Source organism: Solenopsis invicta, chromosome 3, assembly GCF_016802725.1.
Source record: "Solenopsis invicta isolate M01_SB chromosome 3, UNIL_Sinv_3.0, whole genome shotgun sequence".
NCBI classification, from domain to species: Eukaryota; Metazoa; Arthropoda; class Insecta; order Hymenoptera; family Formicidae; genus Solenopsis; species Solenopsis invicta.
The window spans coordinates 14,374,256-14,399,312 of NC_052666.1; the positions used below are offsets into that span (position 1 = coordinate 14,374,256).

At 38.0% G+C, this 25,057-nt stretch overlaps 1 protein-coding gene across 4 annotated transcripts in view; it reads left to right on the forward strand.

Annotated features, from left to right (window-relative positions):
- LOC105196485 (sodium-coupled monocarboxylate transporter 1) overlaps positions 1 to 25,057 on the forward strand; it is a 459,320-nt gene that overhangs the window by 428,645 nt on the left and 5,618 nt on the right. For all 4 annotated transcript variants that reach the window (XM_039447232.1, XM_039447235.1, XM_039447233.1 and 1 more), the window contains one exon: positions 13,459 to 13,663. In XM_039447232.1, the coding sequence (XP_039303166.1) occupies positions 13,459 to 13,663 (205 nt within the window). The remainder of the gene's footprint in view (positions 1 to 13,458; positions 13,664 to 25,057) is intronic.

Below are 25,057 nucleotides of genomic sequence, written 5' to 3' on the forward strand. Positions count from 1 at the left end.
ATAATATATAAAATTAATACCTCGGATTTTGATAAACACAATAAATGAGACCCAAATTAAAAGTATTTTATTTTCTAGTAATTACAATTCTTTGAAAAAATTATGTAGCAAAAATTTGCAAAAAATGAATAAAAGTTCAATATAAAATTTTCAAATTTTAATTAAAGCAAAAAAACAAGTGAAATTTTTTAGTTAACCCTTTGGACTAACAAAAAAGTGTTTTGATATGAATCGTTCCAAAAAGTTTAATTATTTAAAGTAGAGCAGAAGAGAATAATATTGCACTCATTTTTATTTAATTAAATTATAACTTTGTCTATAATCAATATTTTATATTGAAACAGGAACGATTATACATATATGCGTCAAAGTGTTGTTTAACACTAAATTCTAAACTTAAAGTAATAAAATATATATTACTTAGAACTTGATTTATAAAAATGTGACACTGCATAATCAGTAGAAGAAAAAAGTAGTGCTAATATGATTAGCTTAAAAATATTTTTTTCAAAATTGATTTAGTTAAAAATAAAACAGTATTTTGTTTTATTTTTAACTAAATCAAAATATATATTTTTAATTTTCCAAATTTTCCATTGCGTTTAGGATTTTCCTGATTTAAAATTAGCCTGCGTTTTTATGAGTTGCATGAAAAATTTCATCGCTGTTTAATATTAAACAACAAATGATATCTTTATTATTTCTGAACGTTGCCCTTTAGAATAACAATCAATTGAGCGAAAAAATATTTTGATATGAAAATTTTTAAAAAATCATATTAACAAATTTCCATTTTATTGTTTAACTTTGCATAACTTGAAGCATGTACAGTTGAACAAAAAATTAAATAATAAAAAAACACTTGAGTGTACATACACTCGTGTGATAATATACTCATGTTTAAAGACAATGAAAAAATATGTGTAATCAAGTGCTAAAATATACCTTGTAAAAGTTTAAAAGTGTGTAAAAGTAAAAATACCTTATAATAATTGTTAGCTATTGTGTATTGGCATATTAGTGTCATTAAAAAACGACGAGCAACTAATTGAATAATTCTATAAACAATTATTAGAATTTGTTATCACTTAATAACATAAATAATGAGGATAGCTATAATGTCTACACTAGTAATATCCTTTTTTCTTTTATCAAAAGTCGACATTTTTTAAAAATCGGCAAATCATGATTTTACACAAATGAATATACGTATATGTGCGTGCGTGCGTGCATGTGTACTTGTATTTAGGTGTACACATTAAGTGTATACATATGTGCGTGCGTGCGTGCGTGCGTGTGTGTGTGTGTGTGTGTGTGTGTGTGTGTGTGTGTGTGTATTTGTGGAGACTTAAAGAAAATATAGGAAAGTAAAGAAGAAAGACAAGGTGGAATAAAAGAGAGAAACGAAGTGGAAAAGCAGTGGAGGATGGAGAAGAAGGTAACGGGATTGTATAAAAGTGCTACGGCATGGAGCGACAGGGGAGAGGAGCGTAGAAGGACTGTTGGGTTATTGGATTTGTGGAACAGGAGAGAGGTGAAGGCGGAAAGAAAAGAGATTATAGTGCAAAGAAAGATGGAAGAGGAACTGACAATATTCAGAAAAAGTGAAAAAATTTTTAAATTGTTGAAGAAACGGGGAGGGATTGATAATAAGAGTGATAAAAAAGTAGACGGAAGAGCTTAAAAGAAAGTAAAAGATTGGTGATAAGATAATGGTGTTAATGGGAGAATTGAAGAATATGAAATGTTCAAAATTCAGTTAATTCAGTTCTATTTTGGAGCAAATCCTTAAAAATGTTTGAATCTTCTCTTCGAGGATGTTCGCTCCGAAATAGAATTCAACGAAAAGCCGCGTGAAACTTTCGTGACCTCGCTTCTAATAGGCTGGTGTACATTGCGACATCAATCGTCAATCGCCCTACGCGCGCTCCGAAATCCGCGCTGCCCTAGCAATAATTTTTTCTGAAAGAGCGTAGAGCGAGGACAAGTGTGTAATTACGTAACACTTGTAATCTTTAAGTTAAAATATAGTGATTGTTTTTGATGACAAGTTCCGCTTTATTTTGATTTTCCAAGTCCGGCGAACTAATTAACAATCTTGCGTTAAAATATAAACTGATCCGTCGAGTCGGATCACTATAAAATCGATCGGATAAAGGTGCGATAGTGCTCTGACAATGCTCATATCGTTTCAAACGGATAATTTCCGGTAATTTCGAGTAATTTCCGGTATTCAGTCTCGTGTGCCTCAATGAGATTGGAACATTTAACGCATTGCTGTAATTCCACGGCAAGAGAATTACATTAATTTGTTATTCTCGCTTGAACGTTGCAAGATACTCAGTGTGCAAGAATGAGATCGCGCTAAACCATAAGCTTGCCTTCATGCTCACCCGAACGATCATTCATTATCTCTCGCTTTCTCTTTGGGTCACTCGCTTGCGCTCCAGCTGTTTCTCCGACCTACGACGGTGCGTACCGAGCACGTGATCATCACGCAATTGTACGCACCCGGTGTCTGTCAAATTCCTACTGCTAGGAGAGCAGAATTTTGATGTTGGAGCGATTTTTGTCGTGCAAACGCCACTATCACGCGCTTTGCCTCAAATGCACTCGAATGGTAGCAAAACGCCGCTCGCAATCTGTACTAATTCAAGTGCTCCGCCACTCGCGTTTAGTGACTCTCACCTGGTGTTGCAATCATGCGCCAGTGGCTGACTTTCTACAATAGTGAGGGCGGACACTGAACATTTGCAAGTAATCCGCGAACGCCGCAATCACGCGTTTTGCATACTGTTACTCGCAGTGACTCTCATCGATTATCGGTAACTCTTAGTAATCATGCGCCGTTATCACGTGCACCAAGCCAATGAATCTTAGCATTTTTGTGTATTCTCCTTACTGACTTTTAAACGTTCGCAGAACTCAGTGCAAGAAACCATGAACGCCGTTATCATGCGTCCGCGTTGTGCATCTCTCTGGACTCCTGTTTACTCTGTCAAATCTCAACGTTGCTAAACATTCGCAAGTACGCAATTTGCAAATTCAACGCCGCTAAATCGCGCTCAAACGCTTTCGTGGTCGCTCCAAGTGACAAGGATAGCCGCTGACGGTTGATAGTGACGGCGCGTTAGCTCATGCTCTCTCTCTCTCTCTCTCTCTCTCTCTCTTTCTCTCTCTCTCACTTGCGCACGTCGACATTCGAAATGCTTTCCACTCAAGCATTACACTTACGCGGCGAGTTATTAATTCACAACTCGCCAACCCGAGATTGAAATTATCATATTGACTACCATGAATGACCTGCTCATCAAGCAGAGTGAAAACATCGGAGCTCTCAAACAAATCCTTGTCAACTTTAAGAAGCAAGTCAAGCCGAACATTACCGTTGCCAAAATGCGAGGTCATCTTTCTGGAGTAAAATTGAGCCACCTGCTGTATTCTTCACGTCAAACTGCTTTAAGCTACTTCGGCGGAACAGCGGAAAACCATGCCGTACTTTGACAAGGAGAAGTTTCTCAACGCAGAGGACGTCTACAACGATACTGCCGATCTTCTTCGAGAAACGATAAATCGACTTTCACCACTTCAATTCACGGTTAATGATCGCAGTCTCGATTACTCCGTTCGCGAAGCGAATAATCATTGTTTTCAATTGCCACGCATTGCGTTGCCCAAATTTTCCAAATTAACTGACTGGGAAAACTTTTGCAATATCTTCAAGTCTCTCATCGCAAATAACGACGCTCTTTCAAATTCTCAGAAATTTTATTATTTAAAAACGATCGTAAACATGTCTTGTTACTAATTAATACAGATTTTTGTTACTAATTAAAGATTTTTGATGCGAATTATGAATCTGCCTCACAGTTATTAACAAATAAGTACGACGATAAACAAGCGTTAATTTACTTTCATTTACATACGTTTTTTAGTTTTCCGGCTATGAAAACCAAAAATGTTAATGATTTACGAAAGTTACGCAACATAGTGTCTGCATTGCTAGCCGCATTGAGTAATCTTGGTCGTCCGATAGACCAGTGGAACGACACTCTTATTTATATAATTACGCAAAAATTTAGCGCAAAAACGCGTACCGAATGAAATCTGAAGCGAACAAAGCGAGACAAGCTTTTTTCTTATTGGAAGCTCAATAAATTTTTAACTCGTTGCATTTGTGGATTGTCTGATTTTTTGGTAAGCAAACACGGTTCCTCGAAAAACGATAAACTCTGTTTGTCAGTAAATAACGTGATAGCAGTCAGATGTATTTTTTGCTCCGCATCACGTCACGAAATGCAAAACATGCATTAGAAAATCCGCTTGGCAGCGCTGCACTCTCGCACGCCAACATAAACTTTATTTCAATTGCTTAAAGTCCGGACACTTTCCGTCGAAATGTCCGAGTAAATATCGATGCAGATAATGTCCTCGCTTACATTATATCTTATTGCATTCCGCTAATTGTTTCGTCTCCGATAATACTAAGGTTTCTAAGGCGATTGCCTCTGAATCTGCGTCAAGTGCCGTATCAAACGCGATCCTGACTTCGACAATTATATCGGTCGCGACCGTTCAGACGGTACCCCTCTCACTCGATAGACCTTCAGACATCCTTCTGGCGACGGCGTGGGTCAACCTCCACACGGGGGAGGGTCACTGTTTGAAGGTTTGTGTGTTGCTGGATCAAGGATCCGCGTTCAGTTTTGTATCAGAATCACTTTCACAGGCGCTGCGTACGAAACAGCAACGTGCCGATTTATAGATTAACTGTTTCGGCAAAAAATTTACTGGTACCGCTAAATCACGATTAACTTTTCGGTTAATCCTGTGTTCAAAGGCTCTGAGTTTGCTCTTCAATGCCTACGTCTATCAACGTATTACTTTGTATGCAGCGTTGCAAGTTCAGCCTTTCGAAACGTGGCCGCATTTATAGGGTATATCCTTTGTTGACCCTGATCCTTCAAGTTATCATCCAATTTATTTGTTGATCGGTGCTGACCTTTACGATTCGCTTTTAAGGCGCAATTTCCGTCAAGGCCCTCTTGGTACTCCGGCTGCTCAATTAACTGCTTTTTGTCAGATAATTTTCGGCCTTACGAGTAGCATGCCGACGGCTTCTGTTGAAGCCTTCGTATTAAATTGAGTGTCCAAGCAAGACCACGCACTTGCCTCTCCAGAAATTCTAGGAAGATAAAGGACTCCCGCAGCCCCTCCCCCTCACGGAAGAGGAGGAGAGGTGCGAGGTTTACTTTGTTGCCCTATCACTATCGTACTCCTCAAGAACGTTATACAGTTCGATTGCCCTTTAGGCATGATTTCCCGATGCAAATTGGTAACTCATTAGCCATTGTAACCTTATTTTACAATAAAATAGAAAATAAACTACGTCGTCGACCTGAGCTTTACGCTCAGTATAATGAGTTTTTGCAAGAGTACTGCGCTCTTGGTGAAAAAGATAAGAGGTTCTGAGCGCTCCAAATTTGGGCCCGTGTATATTCCGCATTATTCGGTTTTACGCAACTCAAGTTGCACCACAAAGTAACGCGTTGTCTTTAACGTTTCATGCAAAACGAGTAATAATACGTCCCTTAACAATCACTTATTGATCGGTCCAAGGTTGCAGCAAGATCTTGCCGCAATATTATTGCGTTAATGGCAATTTTTATACACAGCGGACATTACTCAAATGTTTGCTGTATATACAAATAGTATACCTCTCCAATGCTTGATACAAGAATTATGGATTCTCAAATGCGAGTGGGGCACACCTCTTCCAGATGAACTACGCAGTTGCTGGGAGAACTACTCCCGTGATTTAAAATCATTGAATCACGTCCGCATACCGCGTTGGACCGGTTGACATTGTGATAATCTCGCGTTGGGAATTTACGGGTTTACTGACGCTTCAAATCGAACTTGCGCTGCAGTAGTGTATATTTGCGTGATTCATTTGTTAATGAAATTTTAAGTCAGTTTGCTGGTAGCTAAAACTAAAGTCGCGCCGTGAGCATTCCGCGATTAGAATTAAATGCGGTTGTCTTTCTTAGCCGCTTAATCAAGTGGACCTTGACCTCATTAAAAATACCTCTGATTCTAATCTATGGATGGACGGATTCTACCATCGCTCTCGCATGGCTCCGTCAACATCCATTTAAATGGAATATCTACGTGGCTAACGGCGTATCAGAAGTTCAAACTTGCCTGGTTTCCGTTTGCTGGAATTACGTTCCTTCCAAGGACAACTCAGCAGACTGCGTCTCGCGCGGTCTATCCGCTTCCGAATTTGCTGTCCACCCATTATGGTGAACCGATTCACGATAGCTTCATAAGTCACCGATTTTCTGACGGATTCTCGATGTTTCCGCTCCGCTCGATTCCGCCACCGATCAGCAGGTGTCCGCTGAAAGAAAATGGCCTATAACGCCACACGTACAAGAGGCCGATGATTGGAAATTTCAATACAAGTTCTTCAACTGAGATAAACTTGTCCGCGTAACTGCTTACGTGCAAAGATTCATCCTTTGTTCCAAAGAAAGAAGCCATTCTCGTTTCAATCTCTCCGCCTTTTTGAGCGCCGACGAACTCAGGAAGGCCGAGTTTTTTTGGTTTTGCTACTTACAACGGAAATTTTTTGAGCAAGAATTGCGATCACTAAGAGATATCGGCATTTTGTCACTTTCAAGCTTCTTGCAAAAATTGAGTCCCTTTCTGGGAAAGAACAATTTACTCCATCTTGGCAGGCGGTTAAAAAACAATGACCCGATATATCTTCCAAAGCATTATATAACAGATCTTCTAATTACTCGAGCTCACCGAATCACGTTCCATGGAAGCGTACAGCTTGTATTCTGAACGCTACGTCAGCGGTATTGGCTTCTGAATGGTCGTAAAGCTGCACATTCAAAAATGCGTTGTTTGCGCGCGGCACTCGGCTCAACAGTCTTCTCAATTCATGGGGAATTTCCCTGCAACTCCAGTCACTCCTTCTGCCCCGTTAATTTACTGCGGGCTAGACTATGCCGGCTCTTTCCACATGACTCCTTTTGTCGGCAGAGGGCAAAGTGCTCGGAAGGTGTACATTGTTCTGTTCATTTGTTTCGCCATCCGAGCTATTCACCTCGAAATGGTGAAAGATTACTCTACGCCCGGATTTCTGGCCACTTTTCATAGGTTCGCCAGTCGTCGAGATTTGCCTCTTGTCATGTCTATAACGACAACGGCATAAACTTTCATGGCATTGACAACGAGTTTAAGCGACACTTCAACTCCATGGTCAGTGATTCTGAATTGCAAAATGCGCTTGCGGGTGACGGATTGGACTGGCATTTTATTCCTTTCGCCACCCCGCACTTTGGCGGTCTTTAGAAAGCCGGAATCAAAAGCCTTAAGATGGATTTAAAGCGCGCCGTTGGTTCTCATACGCTCTCGCGGGCTGAACTTGTAACGCTTTTGTGCAAGATCGAAGTTTGTCTTAATTTGCGTCCCATCGCTGCACTCAGCGATGACCCGAGTGACATGTCGGCGCTCACTCCGGGTCATTTTTTAATTGGGCGGCTGCTCGTCGCCGTGCAGGAGAAGTCGATACTTGCGATCAACTCGAGTAGGCAGCTTGTTCATGCCATGCAAGAAACCATATGAGACTTAATGTGAGACTTAATGTAATCTTCGAAGCAAATCTCTCAGCTAGATTTGTATTTGTCTGTATCTTTTTTTTCTCATGTAATAATCCTTCTCAACGGTTTGCTCCCGCTATTGATTTAAAATTTTTTTTTTTCTTTTTTTTTTACATTCCTCTGCATGCAAGGCGGGAGGTATGTTCAAGATTTTGTTAATATATTTCTATTTCAGAGCAAATCTTTGAGAATGTTTGAATTTTCTCTTCAAAGATGTTTGTTCCAAAATGGAGTTTGGCGGAAAGCCGCGTGAAACTCTTGTGATCACCTTCCCTCTAATAGGCCGGTGTATATCACCTTATTTACAACGATCCAACCGCGACGTCGATTGTCAACCGCTCCGAAATTTGCGCTACCCTAGCGACAGTCTTTTCTGAGATAGCGTAGAGCGAAGACAAGTTAGTAATGACGCAACGCTTGTAATATTTAAGTTAAAATATAGTGACTATTTGTAACAAGTTTTGCTTTATTTCGATCTTCCAAGTCCGGCAAACTCATTAACAATCTTGCGTTAACATGAGAAAAAAAGAGGAAGAATGGAGAACAAAAAGAAATAGGAAGGAGAAAAAAATTAATGATTTGGAAAGGAAATCGGAGGATAGACAAAGGCAAAAAGGGAGGCAAAAAAGGTGGAGAGGAGGTTGAAAAGATTAGATTCCGGGAGAAGGGGGAGGAAAAGGGGAAAAGAAAAGGTAGAAAAAAGAATTAATAGATTGTAAAGGATGTGGGAAAGGAAGGAGAAAATAGAGGGTAAGAGTGAAGGAAAGGAAGTGAAGGCAGGAAGAGAAGAATGGAGTGGCTTAGCGGTGGTTAAACTAGGATAAGGAGAAGACAGGAAGGAAATAATAAGAAAGAAGAGAAAATTGAAGGGAGATAATATTTGGATAGAGGATGACATGATGAAAGAGGCAGAACAGGTGAAGGTTTGGAGAGATAATTATAGCGGAAGAAAAAAAAGAGCAAGGGTATGGATAAGAGAGAATAAAGCAATAATAATCGAAGGATGGTGGTTCTGGAATGAGGAGAAAAAGGAAGTAATTAGAAAAGGATGGGGAAAAAAAGTGGAGAGGGAGAAGAAAAAATTGAGGAAAGGGAGAATGGGGGTTCAAAGGAGGATAGGAAAGAGAGAAGAAAAGTTAAAATAGAAGGAGAAAGAGAGGAAGAAGTAATTGGTAAGGGGCAAGGGTGAGAGAGAACAAAGATGAAGGAGTAACAAGAGAAGGAAAGGGAAGAGCCAAAGATGGAGGAGTAACAAGAGAAGGATGGTTAAAATGACTTTTTGGAGTGTGGCGGAGATAGGGAAATGCGGAGTTTGAGGGAAATATTACGGAATGTGATATAGTGATGTTATTGGAGACGTAGATGAAAAAGAAGGGATGGGAATGAATAAAGAAGATGTTACCGAGGGGTAATAGGTACAATGGCGGGGGAGGAAAAAGAAATAAGAAGAGGAGGGCGATGGGGAGGATGCTAATGGGATTGAAGAAGGGGATAGTGATATTAGGAGAGGGATGGAATAATGGAGATAATAGTGATAGGGATGGTAAGAATAGAAAAGGAAATATGGAGAATAGAGTAGTTTAAAATTGGGAACTGGGTGTAAGAGAAAGAGGGAGTGCAGACACCAATGGGGAATAATTTTAATGCGAGAATGGGGAATCAGGTGAATAATGAGAAAAGAGAGGTGAGAGGGAGAAAGTGGAAAAAAGAAATTCAAAGGACAAAATGGTAAACAAAGAGAAAAGATTTTGGGTGAGTAAGTTAGAAGAGGTATATCTTTAACGGTTGTGAAAAGGGAAACAAAGGGAGAGAATGGACTCAAGAAGAAAGGAGAAATTGGTGCTGGATTATGTAATAGGGGAGGAAAAATGTGGGAAAAGATGGTAAAAGTGAAGGTGGAGGACAGGGATCATTTTCTGGTGGTATGGGTCGAGGACAGTGAGGAGAAAAAGAGATGAAGAGAGAAAATAGGGAAATGGAGATAGACAGAGGAAGGAAACAAGGAATTTACAAAGAGAATGGAGAAAGTATGAGAAAGAGAAATGGAAATAGTATGAGCTGGGAAGAATTGTAGGAAGATATATAGGGAATACAGGGAGAAATAGAAAGGGAATAAGGATGGAAGAGAGGATGGTGTGACACAGAGTGCAAAGAAAGCAAAAGAAAGGTGAGAAAGGAGAGTAGGTAGAGGAAAAGAGAGGAGAGGGAGGTTAAGTATAGGGAGATTATATATAAGAGAGAAAACAATGAATTGTGTCAGAGAAAAAAAGAAGAAGAGAGGGAGAAGGAGATGGAATTTGCAAAAAATGCAAGGACAGAGAGACAAGCATAAAGTGGTAAACAAAAAGAAAAAGAGGAGAAGAAGTGTAAATAAGAGGATTGTAATGAAAAGGAAAGGGACGAGAAGAGAAAAGAAGGAGAATTAAAATTACAAGAAGTGAGATAATAGGTGCGGTGAGAAGATTATGGAAGAAAAAAATGGTAGGAGAGGATATCAGGGAAAGTATGGAAGTATGGAGAGAAAAGATTGGAAGGAGTAATTTAGGACATATGTAACAGAATATGGAAAAATAAAGAGTGAATTGAGGACTATGAATGAGGAAACAGTTGTATTGATTGTAACAAACCACTTTTTGACCACCCCGTTGGACCGTCCACCGTTCCGCGTTGTTCAGTTGATCATCCGCCGGACAACAGAAAACAGTCGCAACGCACTTAATAAATGTTTCAAGTACGCGTACGCGCGCTAGCAAACGCATCCGCGCTGGAAGTATCTCGGCGTGCACGCGTACTCACTGTAATCGCACGTCACAACAGCGTGCTCCGTTTCCTATACCCGATCACAAGTGGCGGGTATGCTGGCTCCGACAGTCTCCAACCGCTTTTCGAACATCCCCGACATGTTAAGATTTGGGTATATAAGCCGAGGAAATTCGAGGAATGAGACTCTTCTTTCCCGAACGCTCCGTCCGAGACAAAGCCTCCTCCGGTTGCTAGGAATCAAGTGCTTTGATTCCCTTTAAGAAATTTTAGCAGAAAGCCGACTCCGCTTCCGCTCCGCTAATCTACGGACTCAAGAAGCCTTGAGTTCCAACCAAGCACTCTTGGTTATTTCTAACTAGCCATATCCGTTTATAGATTCTAAACTATGACAAAGGGTACGGAGTTCCATGCATCTACCAAGAGCTTTTGATTACAGCGATGCCATCCGCCGAGAAAACAACAATATTAACCGCCACGCGCCATGTAACGAGAAACGCCGCACAAAGCCATGATTCACGACGCATTCCCGCTGTGCCCGCGCGTGCCACCGGATCATGAAACGCAAAGCTCCGCACGTGCGGTGCTATTATTAAAATAAGATTAGTTGATCGTGTTCGCGCGACAACACGCTGGCCAGCGTGTCGACTGTTTACGGCCACTGAATTCGTAAAAATCTGTTTTCCCGGCATTAAACGAATTCAGCCTATAAATAATCTTATATTATGTTGAGAAAAAAGAAATACATTATTTTACCGCTAGATGGCTTTGGTGATTTATATCTCGGAAAGTAAACTTTAGATGGCTGTAGCAGTATATATCTGGAAAGGTGACATTCAGTACTAAATAAATTTCATTTGCAGTTCTGTGCTTGCCCGATTTAGTTAAGGTTATAAGGTGCCAAAAATGGACGTTAACAAAATAAAAATTTGCTATGTTCTACAATTTTACTTTGATAAAGGCGAAAAAGCAAGACAGGCAGCTGAAATTGTGAATGCTGTGTATGGTTCCAATACTGTCACAGCCAATTACCCGCAATTTTGGCAAGAAGGGAGAGAAATGGATAAAAAAGATAGAGAAAGGGAAAGAGAAAGTACTGTCTTATGAAGCAGGAGAGTTAAGTAAATGAAAGTAAAACAAGAGTAAAGAATTAATCGGTTGAGAATCAGGGAAACTTGCGACAGAAACGGAGGTCCTGTCTACGTTTATGTAGAACAAACGATAGAATAGGGTAGATTTAAGTTTAGTATATAAGTTTAGAGTTAAGTATAATGTAAAAGAAATAAAAAGAGGTAGAAAAGATTGCAACCCCAAGAGGATCAAATAAATCAGTTACTACTACTATATAGAACATTCATACTAATAAATATTCTATGTTATCTCGTAGCAATAATTTGTCCAAAAAGTGATGGAAACATTTTTAAAATAACTTAAATATAGCAAAAAATAGTATACTATATCAAATTACAAGGTAATACAAGAATACAAGCCACGCTATTACAGTGCAAATTTTATATATAAACTCTTAATTTACATTAAAATTAAAAGTTATTCTCAGTGTGTAGAACAATATACAAAATTAAACGGTCTGTGCTTATAATCATCTCTTCACGTTCTTGTTATATTATGTCAAATTAACAATGTAAAAGTGTCTCAATATGACGTAAAGATTTAGCCGACATGCTTTCTCATTTTAGTACAATCTAACTATGGTTGACGTAGGCAACGAAAGTAACAGAACAAAAAGTAGAATTGTTTTCAATTTTATCTTATATTTTGTTTGTTTATTATAAGTACAAAATTTAATTTTGTACATTGTTCTACGCACTAAGGATGACTTCGTGGAAAATCGAAATGTTTGCAATCGTAATTTTGAATTTATTGTAAATTATAAGTATACTCGTATGTAAAAAAATCATACCATAATCTAATATTGCTAGCGTGCTTTTATTACCTTGTAATTTAATTTTAAATCTTCCATCCAAGCCAAAAATATTATTACTCTTAACCCTTAAACACACCAATTCCGCAAAATACGTAAATACATTTTTGGGTCTGGGAGACTTTTTCAACTTTGAGAAGTTATAACTTTGGTTCTAATCAACATTTTTTAACAATCTTTTCTTTCATACAAAAGTTCAGAATCTCAGAAATGTGACTGCATAATCAATATTGCCGAAAAATGACTTATTGTTAAGTTATAAAAGAAAAATTGTTAAGCAAATATTAGAAGTTGTTCAAAAATCCACTTTTTCTTTAAAAAATCATACTTCATCAATAAAAAACTTTTAAAGATTTTCAAATATGGCATTTTAAAGCTAAAAAGTCATACTTTCAAAAAAAATTATGGTATTGTTGTTTTTTTTTTAAAGTAGAATTATATAACAAGGAGAATATGAGGTATTTTTGGGTGTTTAAAAATTTAAAGACGGCGTTTTAAAGCTAAAGAGTCATACTTTCAAAAAAACATTATGTCACTACTATTTCTATTAAAAAATATACTTACGTAACAAGATATTTTTCATAAACTCAAGGTGTCTAAAATTGAAAATTGATGTATTTTATTATATATTTTGGACCCTATGCAAAAATCCTCTCTTTCACGGCACTATAGTATTTTAACTTTAAACAGAGTAACATACGCAAACGGATCTGTTTGAACGTGTTTTGTCCAATTTTTTTTACATAAGATTACTCACAAAAAAGTTTCATTCACACACTATATGGGTTGCATTGACTCTAACAAAACTTTGCTGCCGTACCGTTCGAAATCTAGTTGACCAAAAAAGTTGATCAACCATATCAATCGAAAGAGAAGATTTCAAACATTTTTTACGTCTTAGTTCGAATCTTCTATCTCATTCCGTTTTCACACAGCAAGAGTTCAAAACTTCATATAAGATATCTCAACCATTTATGTGTTTAAGGGTTAATTTTTATATACGTGTTTAAGGGTTAATAATTATATATTTACTTTATTTGTTGAGTAATGTAGTATATCTATTTTTTTTATATTTAATAGGACATCATGGGCATTATACCGTATCAGTTATCTTTGGTATACCATGGCTGGTGCTTTAGTGACCATGGGTGTTGGTCTTATCGTAACTCTGATTACCTCTGAAGACATTGAAAAATTAGATCCAATGCTTGTAGCACCGTTTGTAAGAAAATACCTAAAAACTTCAAGAAAAGATATTGCGCTCGAAGAACTTCAACAAATTAAGGTTTTATTATATTTACTTAATCACATTTTACAGTTTTTTTAGTTAAATCGATTTTGCTTAAATGAATAACATCTTGTTTTGTTATAAAAAAATTAATAAGTGAAATTTAATTATTAAGTCAAGTATATATATTAAAGAATTATTTTATAATAAATAATATATTATCTCAGATTAAGATATATACACTAGGCAACAAAATTATCGCAAACTCATTTATACCAAAATTTTGCATAACTTCAAATAATCATAACTTCGTTAAAAGTTATCGTACTTAAATTTTTGTTTTTTTTAAGTTTAAAGTCTTTACTTTAAGGTGCATTTGGTCAATTTTGAATTTCAGCTTTCCTCTTTCCGCTGTTTCTTTAAAAGCAAAGACATGTTTTGTTTCCAAACATTTGCATAGTTTAACGCACTCCACGGGGTAGGATAAATTCTTTTCGCAAATGTCACGATAGTAAAATCTGGAGTTTTCCTTACAAATTGAAGAAAAAATAAGTACAAATTGAACAAGAATGCCTTTTAAGGTCGCAGTATTGTTTGTGTGATTTTATCAAGAGACACGGTAGCGGCTTGCGTTAAGTATATTTTTTTTGTCCTTCCATGTAAAAGACGCTACTGCATATCATTTACAAGAAGGAACACAGTTATTTACAAATAAATGGTTGTTTTTATTTAACAAATTAATTTGAATAAAAATGAATATAATGGGGACAAATATTGATTTTTTTGAGCAAAAAGACAAGAATGATATCCGTAAGTGCATTCGACGCTGAGATATGAATTATGCATGTATTTTTCAGCCTAATTTATGTCATAAAAAAATTCAGATACACCGTTGTCGTTGTCGTCGTCGTTTCCTTCATCTTCGCAAAATTTTAGATTTGTTCCCCTTGATCTAAGTATACACAACCTGAAAAGGAAACTGTACGGGGATGAATCCCTCTTCCTCTCTCTCTCTCTCGCTTTCTTTTCTTCTCTATTGTTCTTCCACGCTCTCTCTCGCTCTCTAACTATCTCCTTCGCTCTCCCACGCTCTCTTTTGCTCTCTATCGCTCTCCCTCGCTTTCCTTCTCTCTCCTTCGCTCTCTATCGCTCTTCCATGCACTCTATCTCTTTTCTTTGCTCTCTCTCTCTCTCTCTCTCGCTCTCTACCGCTCTCCTTCGCCCTTTATAGATTTCTCTCGCTTTCTACCGCTCTTTCTTGCCCTCTCTTACTCCCCCCGCTCTCCCTCATTCTCTACCGCTCTTCCTTTCACTCTCTCACTCTCCTCTGCTCTCCATCGTTCTATACCGCTGTCTCTCGCTCTCTACCGTTCTACCTCGCTCTCTTGCTTTCCTTCATTCTCTCTCACTCTCCTTCGCTCTCTCTCTCTCTTTTGCTCTCCTTCGATCTGTCTTGCTCAACTTTGCTCTTTATCACTTTTCCACGCTCTCTCTCGCTCTCTATCTATTTTTTTTTGCTTTTCCACGCTCTCTTATGCTCTCTACTGCTTTCTTTTCTTCTCTCTCTCTCTCTCTCTCTCTCTATCAAAGTGAAGACTTGTCAAAAGTCGTTCCATAAATATAATAACTTTTAAGTGGTTTAAAGTGAGAAAAGACGTAAAATAAGTTGTTTGTCTTACGCCGCCATAGACCGGGGATAGCTGTGAAAGTTATTTAGACAGGATATAGCGATCTGTGAGTATGAACAGTGAATTTATTGTTTGGGACATCGAAGCCTCACAAGACAGTAGATATTATACGTGGACACCATAATGCTGACGTGTGTAAGTGGATCACAGGTGACGGATCAATTATGCTGATATTAACGGTTTCAACCGGTAATTATCAGCATGGACGAGGAATATGCAGAATAACGATGCTCGGCTCGTAGGAAGAAAATTAAGAGCAAAGTTGTTAAATGTGAAAGCTTGGCCGAAGCTTTTTTACCATTCAGGATATATAATTAAGCATAAAATTCCTGATAGAAACCAAGAGTACGTGCCGTGAAAAGGACCATTTGAGGAATTTTTGATTAATATTGAGAAAGTACCGACACCGGCAGGAAGAGATAGGACATCATCGACAAGATTTATAGGTCTACAAGAGCGGTCACAACAATGAGTAGTGGAAGTAAAGGGTCAGGCATTGATTTAAAAATATATTGGATTATAAGAGCTGTAAAAGAAATAAAAAATGAAACGTTGCGAAAAAATGAAATTAAAATAATGATTAAAGAAATAGTTCAAGAAAAATTAAGAAATGTCAAACAAAATTGGAAAACTTGAAGAAAATGATACATGGAAGAGCATATGGATCAAAGGAAGAAGCTTCAGTGAAGCGGTTAAAAAAAAGAAGAAAGAAAACGTTATAATAGTTAAACCAAAATTGCACAGGAGAGTGAAGACACAAAAAAAGTAATAAAAAAAGGTTATATAAAAAATATAGCAATAGAAGTAACAAAATTGAAGAAAGGAAGCAAAGGAGCAGTAATTATGGGTTGTGAAACTGGAGAAGAGGTAAAAAAATTGAAAAAGACATGCTAAGCTGGAAAAAAATCATATGGTTAAGGAAAAGAAGAGGAAATGAAGAAAGATCAATAATAATGAATAGATAAAGAGACGCACGAGCTGATATTGAAGAAATCAAAAGTAAATGTAAGATGCAAGAAATGTCCTGTATTTAATCACGTCAGTATCAAAAGATGTTTTAAATGCTGGGAGTACTTCCATATTGCTAAAAATTGTACGAAACAAGAAACATGCTGCAAATGCGCAAGGAATAATAATTCGCGTGTTTGCACAGTGAAAGAGAGCAAATGTTCAAAAATAGAACATACAATTTAAAGATAAATGACAACCATGAAGCCATCAGTCGAGAATGTCCAACTTTAAAAGGGCGTTACAGGAAGGGAAGAGGAGAGCAGGTTGGGAGAATACAAAATAGCAACTACAGAAGAAATAAGAAATAATTATGTAAAAAATTAAAAGATAAATACAAGGTTCAAGGTTCCTAAAGAATAACTATTCAAATAAGACAAGGAGAGCTTCAGGGTCGTGCAGGATGTTCTACGCCAATACAAAATAAAAACTAATGTAAATAAAGAAAACGTTTCGACTATTTAATAAGTAGTTATCTTCAGTACAATGTTTGAATCTATAACTTCGAAACAAATAAATAGCAAAATAAATCACAAACTTAACGCAACATACGAGGTGTGTTCAAAAAGTATCGCGAATTTTGAATTTTCGCGGGTTACGTATATTCGAATTTCGATCTTTTTGTGGCGTTATGTTGGTACTCATGTCTCTCACTTATGCCGACAAGCTCGGCCATTTTGAATGTTCACTTAATTGTTGACAGCTGCTTTGCTTGCACGTGTTTTGAATCGTCTTCGATTTTTACCTATTCAAAAAAATGGATCAAAGAACCTGTATCAAATTTTGTGTGAAAAACGAAATTAAGTGCGCGGATGCATTCCGAATGTTGACTGTGGCATACGGAGAAGCTACCTTGGACCGAAGCAACGTTTATCGGTGGTACAAAATGTTCTCAGAAGGCCGAGAAGATGTGAACGACGAAGAGCGTGCCGGACGCCCGAGCACTTCAACAACAGACGAAAAAATTAATGAAGTGGAGAAAATGGTATTGGCCAATCGTCGAATCACCGTTAGAGAAGTTGCTGAGGACCTAAACATATCGATTGGCTCGTGCCATTCGATTTTTATCAATGATTTGGGCATGAGACGGGTCGCCGCGAAATTCGTACCAAAATTGCTCAATTGCGACCAAAAACAGCATCGCATGAACATTGCTAATGAGATGTTGGACTCTGTCCGCGACGACCCAAATTTGCTCCAGAGGGTCATAACTGGTGACGAATCGTGGGTTTATGGTTATGACGTGGAAACCAAAGCTCAATCATCTCAATGGAAGCTGCCGCACGAACCAAGACCGAAAAAAGCGCGCCAAGTTCGGTCGAATGTGAAAGTTTTGCTGACAGTTTTCTTCGATTGCAGGGGCGTGGTGCATCATGAGTTCTTGCCACAGGGTAGAACGGTCAATAAGGAATATTACCTGCAAGTTATGCGCAATTTGCGCGAAGCAATCCGCCAGAAACGCCCGGATTTGTGGAAGAACAAAAATTGGCTTTTGCACCACGATAACGCCCCTGCTCACACATCGTTGCTTGTGCGCGACTTTTTGGCCAAAAACAACACACTAATGATGCCGCAGCCACCGTATTCCCCAGATCTGGCCCCCTGTGACTTTTTCTTGTTCCCTAAACTGAAGAGGCCCATGAAAGGACGACGTTACGCTACGCTTGACGAGATAAAGACGGCATCGAAGGAGGAGCTGAACAAGATAAAAAAAAATGATTTGTTGAAGTGCTTCGAAGATTGGAAAAACCGTTGGCACAAGTGTATAATATCTCATGGGGATTACTTTGAAGGGGACAAAATAGATATTCATGAATAAATAAATAATTTTTGAAAAAACACAAAATTCGCGATACTTTTTGAACACACCTCGTATATCAATAAATTAAGATCTTACCGGATATATCTGCAATATCAGCTTACGCAAACGTACCACTTTGAAACGGGTTTAACAAAAAGTGTCGACAAGCATCTTAGTATCCTCGAGGAACGAGCCAAGGGACATCGTTTTCGGAACATGAGTCTAAATAAATCCATACAAAAATGAGAAAAAACACAACAATATTCAACGTCAGAATGTAAAAAATAGATAAATAAATACAAATAAAAATAATAATATATAAAGAGCTGTACAAGTCAAGATAATAAAATTGTAAAAAGGAAAATATTAACGTAAAAACAAAATATAACAAAAATAATAAATAAAGAGCAGCACAAGTCTAATAATAAAATTGTAAAATGAAATAAATAACATAAAAAGAATAGTATAGAACTTATGTGAACCTAACACCCGACTTTAAGAAAAAATTTTTTTTAAATATGTATTTAATTAAGCCTAGATTGTACCCGTTTGTACCACTTTTTTTTGTTTGTACCTCAAAGGGTTGAAAAATATAAAGGATTCAAAAAATGTTAGCACCCCACATTATGATATTTAAAATCCGCAAGCGTGGGTTGTTTCAGAATTGTTTGTACCTGATTGTACCACTGCGCGTTTTGTTTGTACCCCTAAGGGGGTGATTGTAGCGCAATTTCAAAATTGGGGTAAGAGCAAACTTTGCTATTTTTCAAGATATTTGAAATGTCTTGAAAAATGGCAAAATTTACTCTTACTCCTATTTTGAAATTGCGGTACAATCACCCCCTTAGGGGTACAAACGAAACGCGCGGTGGTACAATTGGGTACAAACAATTCCGAAACAGCCCCCGCTTACGGATTTCAAATATCATAATGTGGGGTGTTAACATGTTTTGAACTCTCTATATTTTTCAACCCCTTGAGGTACAAACAAAAAGAAAAGCGGTGCAAACGGGTACTATCCAAGCTTAATTAATTGCATATTTAAAAAAATTTTTTTCTTAATGTCGGGTGCCAGGTTCACATAAATTAGTATAGATTATACTTATAAGTCCCGAAAACTATATCCTAAATGATGCTGGTACGAACGTACATCACAGAGTGTTGTGAAACGAATAATAAGGTGAGAGAATTGTTGAAACAGAACGATATGAGTAGGAAAAGGGAGGGAGTAGGGGAAAGGATCTGACGTTAAGGAAAGAAAATACGATCAAAAATAGGAAGATACACGTCAGAAAGCAGTTCGGTATCACTTTGTTTGTTGAGTCCTTTTCGTTGTCTCTTTATGTGCAACATTTCAGATATTGATCTTTTTTTAAAGGATGGTTCTTTGTCTAAGATTTTAACATTATCCCAACCAAAATCATGATTAATTTTTTGGATGTATCGGAAGAGGGGGCAAGCACGGGTTCTTTGCGGTGTAATGTTGCCCCTCCCGCTGCGCCCGTGGGCGCTGCCAATCCTCCTCGCTCTTCGGGGTCGCACGGTAGCTCCTCACACCTAACGACTGCTCCTGCGCCTCCTCTCCTAGGCGCTCAGTCTGCAGCCAGTCAGGCTTTCTCTCGCAGGGTTATTCAGTCTGATAAAAAATGACGCCCTGCACTGGCAGCCGCACTGCTACCAGGTTTATTGCATCTATGCTACGTTAATTATCAGTCTCTTCTCACTCACTTTGCCGAATTCTCGGACTTTTTCTACGGCAGTTCATTCGACATCATAGCTATGTCCGAGACATGGTTAAAACCCCATGTACCTAACATCTTCGTTCATCTACCAAATTTTCAACTTATTAGACATGACCGTACGGGGAGGAGGGAGGGAGGGAGGGATTGGCCTCTATTTGCGCCGAGGTATCGGAGCCACCATCCTGGCATTACCACCCACACCCTACTGCGGCCAACCTGAATAGATCCTGCTTTGTATTTCTTTGCTAAGTTGTCGGCCATTTCTCCTCGCATTAATTTATTGCCCTCCTAAGCTTGGCCATCTCTCCCTATTCCTAAGCCGACTTCGAATCTTTTCTACCTTCCTTCCATGAGGCCGTAATAATAAGCGACTTTAATATTAACCTTAACCGCTCCTCACACGACTCTGATTCTCTGCTTGACTTCTGCACCTGTAATCACCTTTTTTAATTTTATTCGGAAACACACATTATACCTCATCTTCCCATACAAGAATCGACCATTGTCTCGTGAGCAACCTCTCCCTCGTCACCTCTCACAATCAACTGCCAGTTTCTTTCCTTTCCAACTATGACCTTATCCAAGTTTCACTTGATTTCCTCATACATCGTCTCCCTCCTTGCACTGTCCGGACCCGAGACTACTCCAGATTTGACTCTAAAGAATTTTGCAACTTTCTGCTTTCCTTTGACTGGGGTGCTATTACCAATCAGCATCATATAGATGATATGATCTCCTTGTTGCTTCCATTTTTGTCAACCGTTCGCGATACTCTCATTCCGCTCAGGACGTTCACTGCAAGGAGGTTGCCTGCTCCCTGGATTAATAATTTTTTATGCTTGCTCTGGCGTAGACGCGATGCTGCCAGGAGAGCTTACTTCTGATTTCCTTCTCCGGAGCGACGGGGGGTTTTTCGTACGCTGCTAAATTTGCGATACAGACAGTCAAAGATACATATCTCTCACATCGTCTTGGTTTGTTAAAAAATGTATCCCGCCTATGGTCAGAACTACGTACTCTGGGCCTGGCAAAATCCAATGCTCATAATCTGCAGCTAGACTTCCCATTAGACGACCTCAATCTCTTCTTCTCTACAGCTCACCTTCCCTTTCTGCCTTCATCTTCTCCTCCTGACGACTCTCTTGCCTCTATATACTTTACTCTGTCCAGTCCTAGCTCTCCTCCTCTTCACTCCTCTTCCCCGTCACTAGCAGAACCCTCAACCTTCTATTTTAACTACATTACTCCAGATGCCTTGCTGCGTGCCTTGCGCAACAGTTCCTCTAATTCTACTGGTCCTGATGGGCTCAACCGTCGCTTGATTCTCCACAGTCTTCCTGTCACCTATCTTATAATCCTTGATCTATTTAATTTCTTCTTTTCCACCTCTATATTCTCCTCCATCTGGAAACCCTCCCACATAATCCCACTTCTTAAAACCAAACATCCATCTGACCTTTCCCATTTCCGTCCTATATCCTCTCTTTCTTTCATATCTAAGGTGCTCGAATGCGTCGCATTTGAGCAGCTCTCATCTCATCTGCAGCTCTATGACCTCCTCGATCTTCTTCAAACTGGCTATGGTAGGGGGAATAGTACACAAACAGCTCTCCTTAGGCTGTTGGATGACATCAGATTGACCGTTGACAAGCGCATGGTAACTTTTCTTGTCCTATTTGATTTTTCAAAGGCCTTTGACTCAGTGTTACACCATCTCTTACTCCAAAAGCTAATCTCATTCCGTTTATCAATCTCGGCTTGTCAATGGATAAAGTCTTATTTATCAGGTCGTTTTCAAAGCGTTAAGGGCCCTGACGGCTCGTTCTCGTCTTGGGCACCAGTTATTGCAGGGGTTTCTCAGGGGTCCGTATTTGGTCTTCCATTATTTTCCTTGTTTATTGATCTACGGTACTCGCTAAAACATTGCAAGCATATCCTCTACACCGACTCTACAAATTTATTTCCATTTCTTACTCTTCGACCCTGATGCCGCCTTGAGATTGATTAGGGAGAATATCGCTGCAATTGATTCATGGGCTTCCAATAAACTTCTTACTCTAAATAGCAATAAGACTAAGGCCATGCTCATGAGAAGGAGTGCGAGGTTCATAAATAGCTTTCGATTCTCTAGCATTCAGCTTCACCTTAATGGCGACCCGATTGAGTTTACTAACAAAGTCACAAACCTCGGGATCTCCATTAATAACCCCTTTAACTGGGCAGATCAGGTGCGCAGAATCTCTAGCCGGGTTAACGGCATTTTGTAGCGTCTCAAAGTTTTCAACAATAACCTCTCCCTAGATCTCTGAATACGTCTTGTAATTGCCCTAATATTTCCGGTCTTTGACTATTGTGCGGCTCTATTTATCTACCTCACTGGACAGCAAAAATTAAAGATCCGGCGTTTGATGAACTCATGTGTTAGGTTTATCTACGGTCTTCGCAGGGACAAGCACATTTCTCGTTATTATAATATATTGGGGTGACTAAATGCAGACAGGAGGGAATACCTAACCTGTTGTCTCCTTTTCAATCTTATCAGTTCCTTTTCTCCTCCATACCTTTTAGAAAATCTCTGTCCCTTTCAACGCCCTTTATCTCACCTATGCTTCTCTCCTTCTTCTTCTCTTAACCTTAAAATCCTTTTTTGCCAAACCTCTACTTATCAAAACTCCTTTTTTTCTACTGTCAGCACCGTGTGAAACTTCCTGTCATTAGGGAGGCCTCCTCAAAAAGCGCGTTTAAACTCTCATTATTCAACTACTTACAAATCCGTGGCCGTGAAACTGATCCAGTCGTTCCTCCCTGGGTCTTACCCAAATAGGGGCACCGAGGCATGCGTGAGTCCACCCACATAGGCATAATGCACGTCAGTCACTAGTCTATTTATAATTGAAATTATTCAAGTTTCCTCTTAGATTTTCTCTTTCAAGTTTCTTTTCTTTGTCTACGTCTTCAATTTCGTTATACTAATTAGATTTGATAAGTTTTCGTCTTTTGTTAATTTTTATGTTATAGTTTTTATATAGTTAATGTTAAACTAAAACTACTACTGATGTTAATGTTTGTTTTAATTATTAAGATTGTATTCTTACTATGTAATCCTAATCACCTAATATCTAGTCGCTTTAGTGTTAATTGTTAATTTTATTATCACGTAGATTCTTTATACTTAAACAATTCTTTTACATGTAAAATTCTTAGAGGGCAACAGTCCTAGAATTTCAATAAAAGCTCAGTCAGTCAGTCAGTCAGTCAGTCAGTCAGTCTCTCTCTCTCTCTCTTTCTCTCTCTCTCTCTCTCTCTCTCTCTCTCTCTCGTTCTCTACCGCTCTCCTTCGTACTCTATCACTCTATCTCGCTTTCTACCACTCTTCCTCGCTGTCACACTCTCTTTATCTTGTTTTCTTTTGTTTTGTACCGCTCTCCCACGCTTTCTACGACTCTTCCTCGCCTTCTCTTACGCTCCCTCGCTCTTCCTTGTTCTCTACCGTTGTCTCTCGCTCTATACCGCTCTCCCTTGCTTTCTCTTACTCTCTACCCTTCTTTCTCGTATTCACCCGCTACTGCTTTCTCTCGCCTTCTCTCGATCTCTACCGCTTTTCTTCGCTTTTTATAGTTTTTCGTTGTCTTCTCTCGTTCTTTCTCGCTTTTTACCGAACTCATTCGTTTTCTCTTTTTCTCTCTCTTTGTGTCTAGACCAGAGGTTCCCAAACTTTTTTTCTCGTAGACCACTTTCAAAATTTTACTGGTTTCAGTGGACCCCCTGCTGCTGCATTTCTACCATATTCTCAAAATTAGAATCTTAAAGTTTCAAAATGCTTTTTTAAAGTCTACGATCATTTTTCACCGAAATACAGCCTGTCAAAAATCACCGAAAAATTTGAAACTTTTTTTTGCTCCCTTTTTTTGAGTAGTGTATTATCTGCCTATATTGATAGGTAAAGCTAAGCCAACATTTTTGTTCTTTACTATCGAAACCAGATAAATTTTCGTGGACTCTCACTTACAACTTGTGAACCCTCATTTTTTTTTCACGCGTAGACCCCCGTCGAGTCTCCCGTGAACCTCTGGGGGTCCACCTGGACCACTTTGGGAATCACTGGTCTAGACATTTACTTTCGGGACTATAAAACATACATTTTTTGTGCCTATATAACTTTACTATGTGTATCATATATATTGTTACCAATATACTTAGCAAAAATTTGTGAAATCTGCCTGAAAAAGATATTAAAAATGTTAATAAAGTGCCAAGTATATTCTTTTTGTTATGCCAAAACAGGAATGGATAAAGTTATCTGTTTAAAAAAATATTAATAATGTAAAAAAAGCGCTAATTATATTTTTTGTAATATATTATTAACGTATTAAAATACTCAGCAAAAATTTATGAAATTTGCTTATGAAAACATTAAAAATGTAAAAAAAACGCCAAGTATATTTTTTGTAATATAAAATCAAACCAAAACTACAATAAATAAAACCAAATATAATATTATCAAAAAGAAGTGAAATAAAAAATATTGCAAGTATATTTATTACCGATGAGGTAGGAGTCTTGCGACCACATTGCAATTAACCAGCCATTTACAGTGTTAAACAGTGGAAAATCTTTAGGCACCAGCTGCTCTAAATGGCTGTGATCAATTGCAACGTCAAACGGGTCACTCCCGTACAAATAAGCAGCATATTATATGACAAATAAAATCAAAGATTGGCAAAATCTCTAGCAGCAGCATACTTGGCGCGCTCGTTTTTTTTTTATATAACTAATACCGTTAAGGTTATTTTTTACACAAACACACAAACATACACACACACACACACACATACACATCAGTTTAAAATATAATCTATACTTTCAATTATTCACAAGGTTTTTTAAATAACGATTAAATCAATTTTCAATACTGACATTGGTTGAAATATAATCTTAATAATGACATTAATATTTAACAAAATTAATCCAAATTTCGATTCATAAAAATGATAATATAAAATACAGTATGCTAAAAAATAAAGAATTAGAAAAATTACTAGTTAAAATTAACATAAAGATGAGTTTGTTAAATGTACCAAATATCTTACTTTGAATTTTTACAGTATTTATTATTAAATTTAATACTAATCATCAAGTAATGTAATTTTAAAATCTCGTCATTTACTATAGCATTACGAAATATAAAGTACTTACTAATTCCTAAGTAATT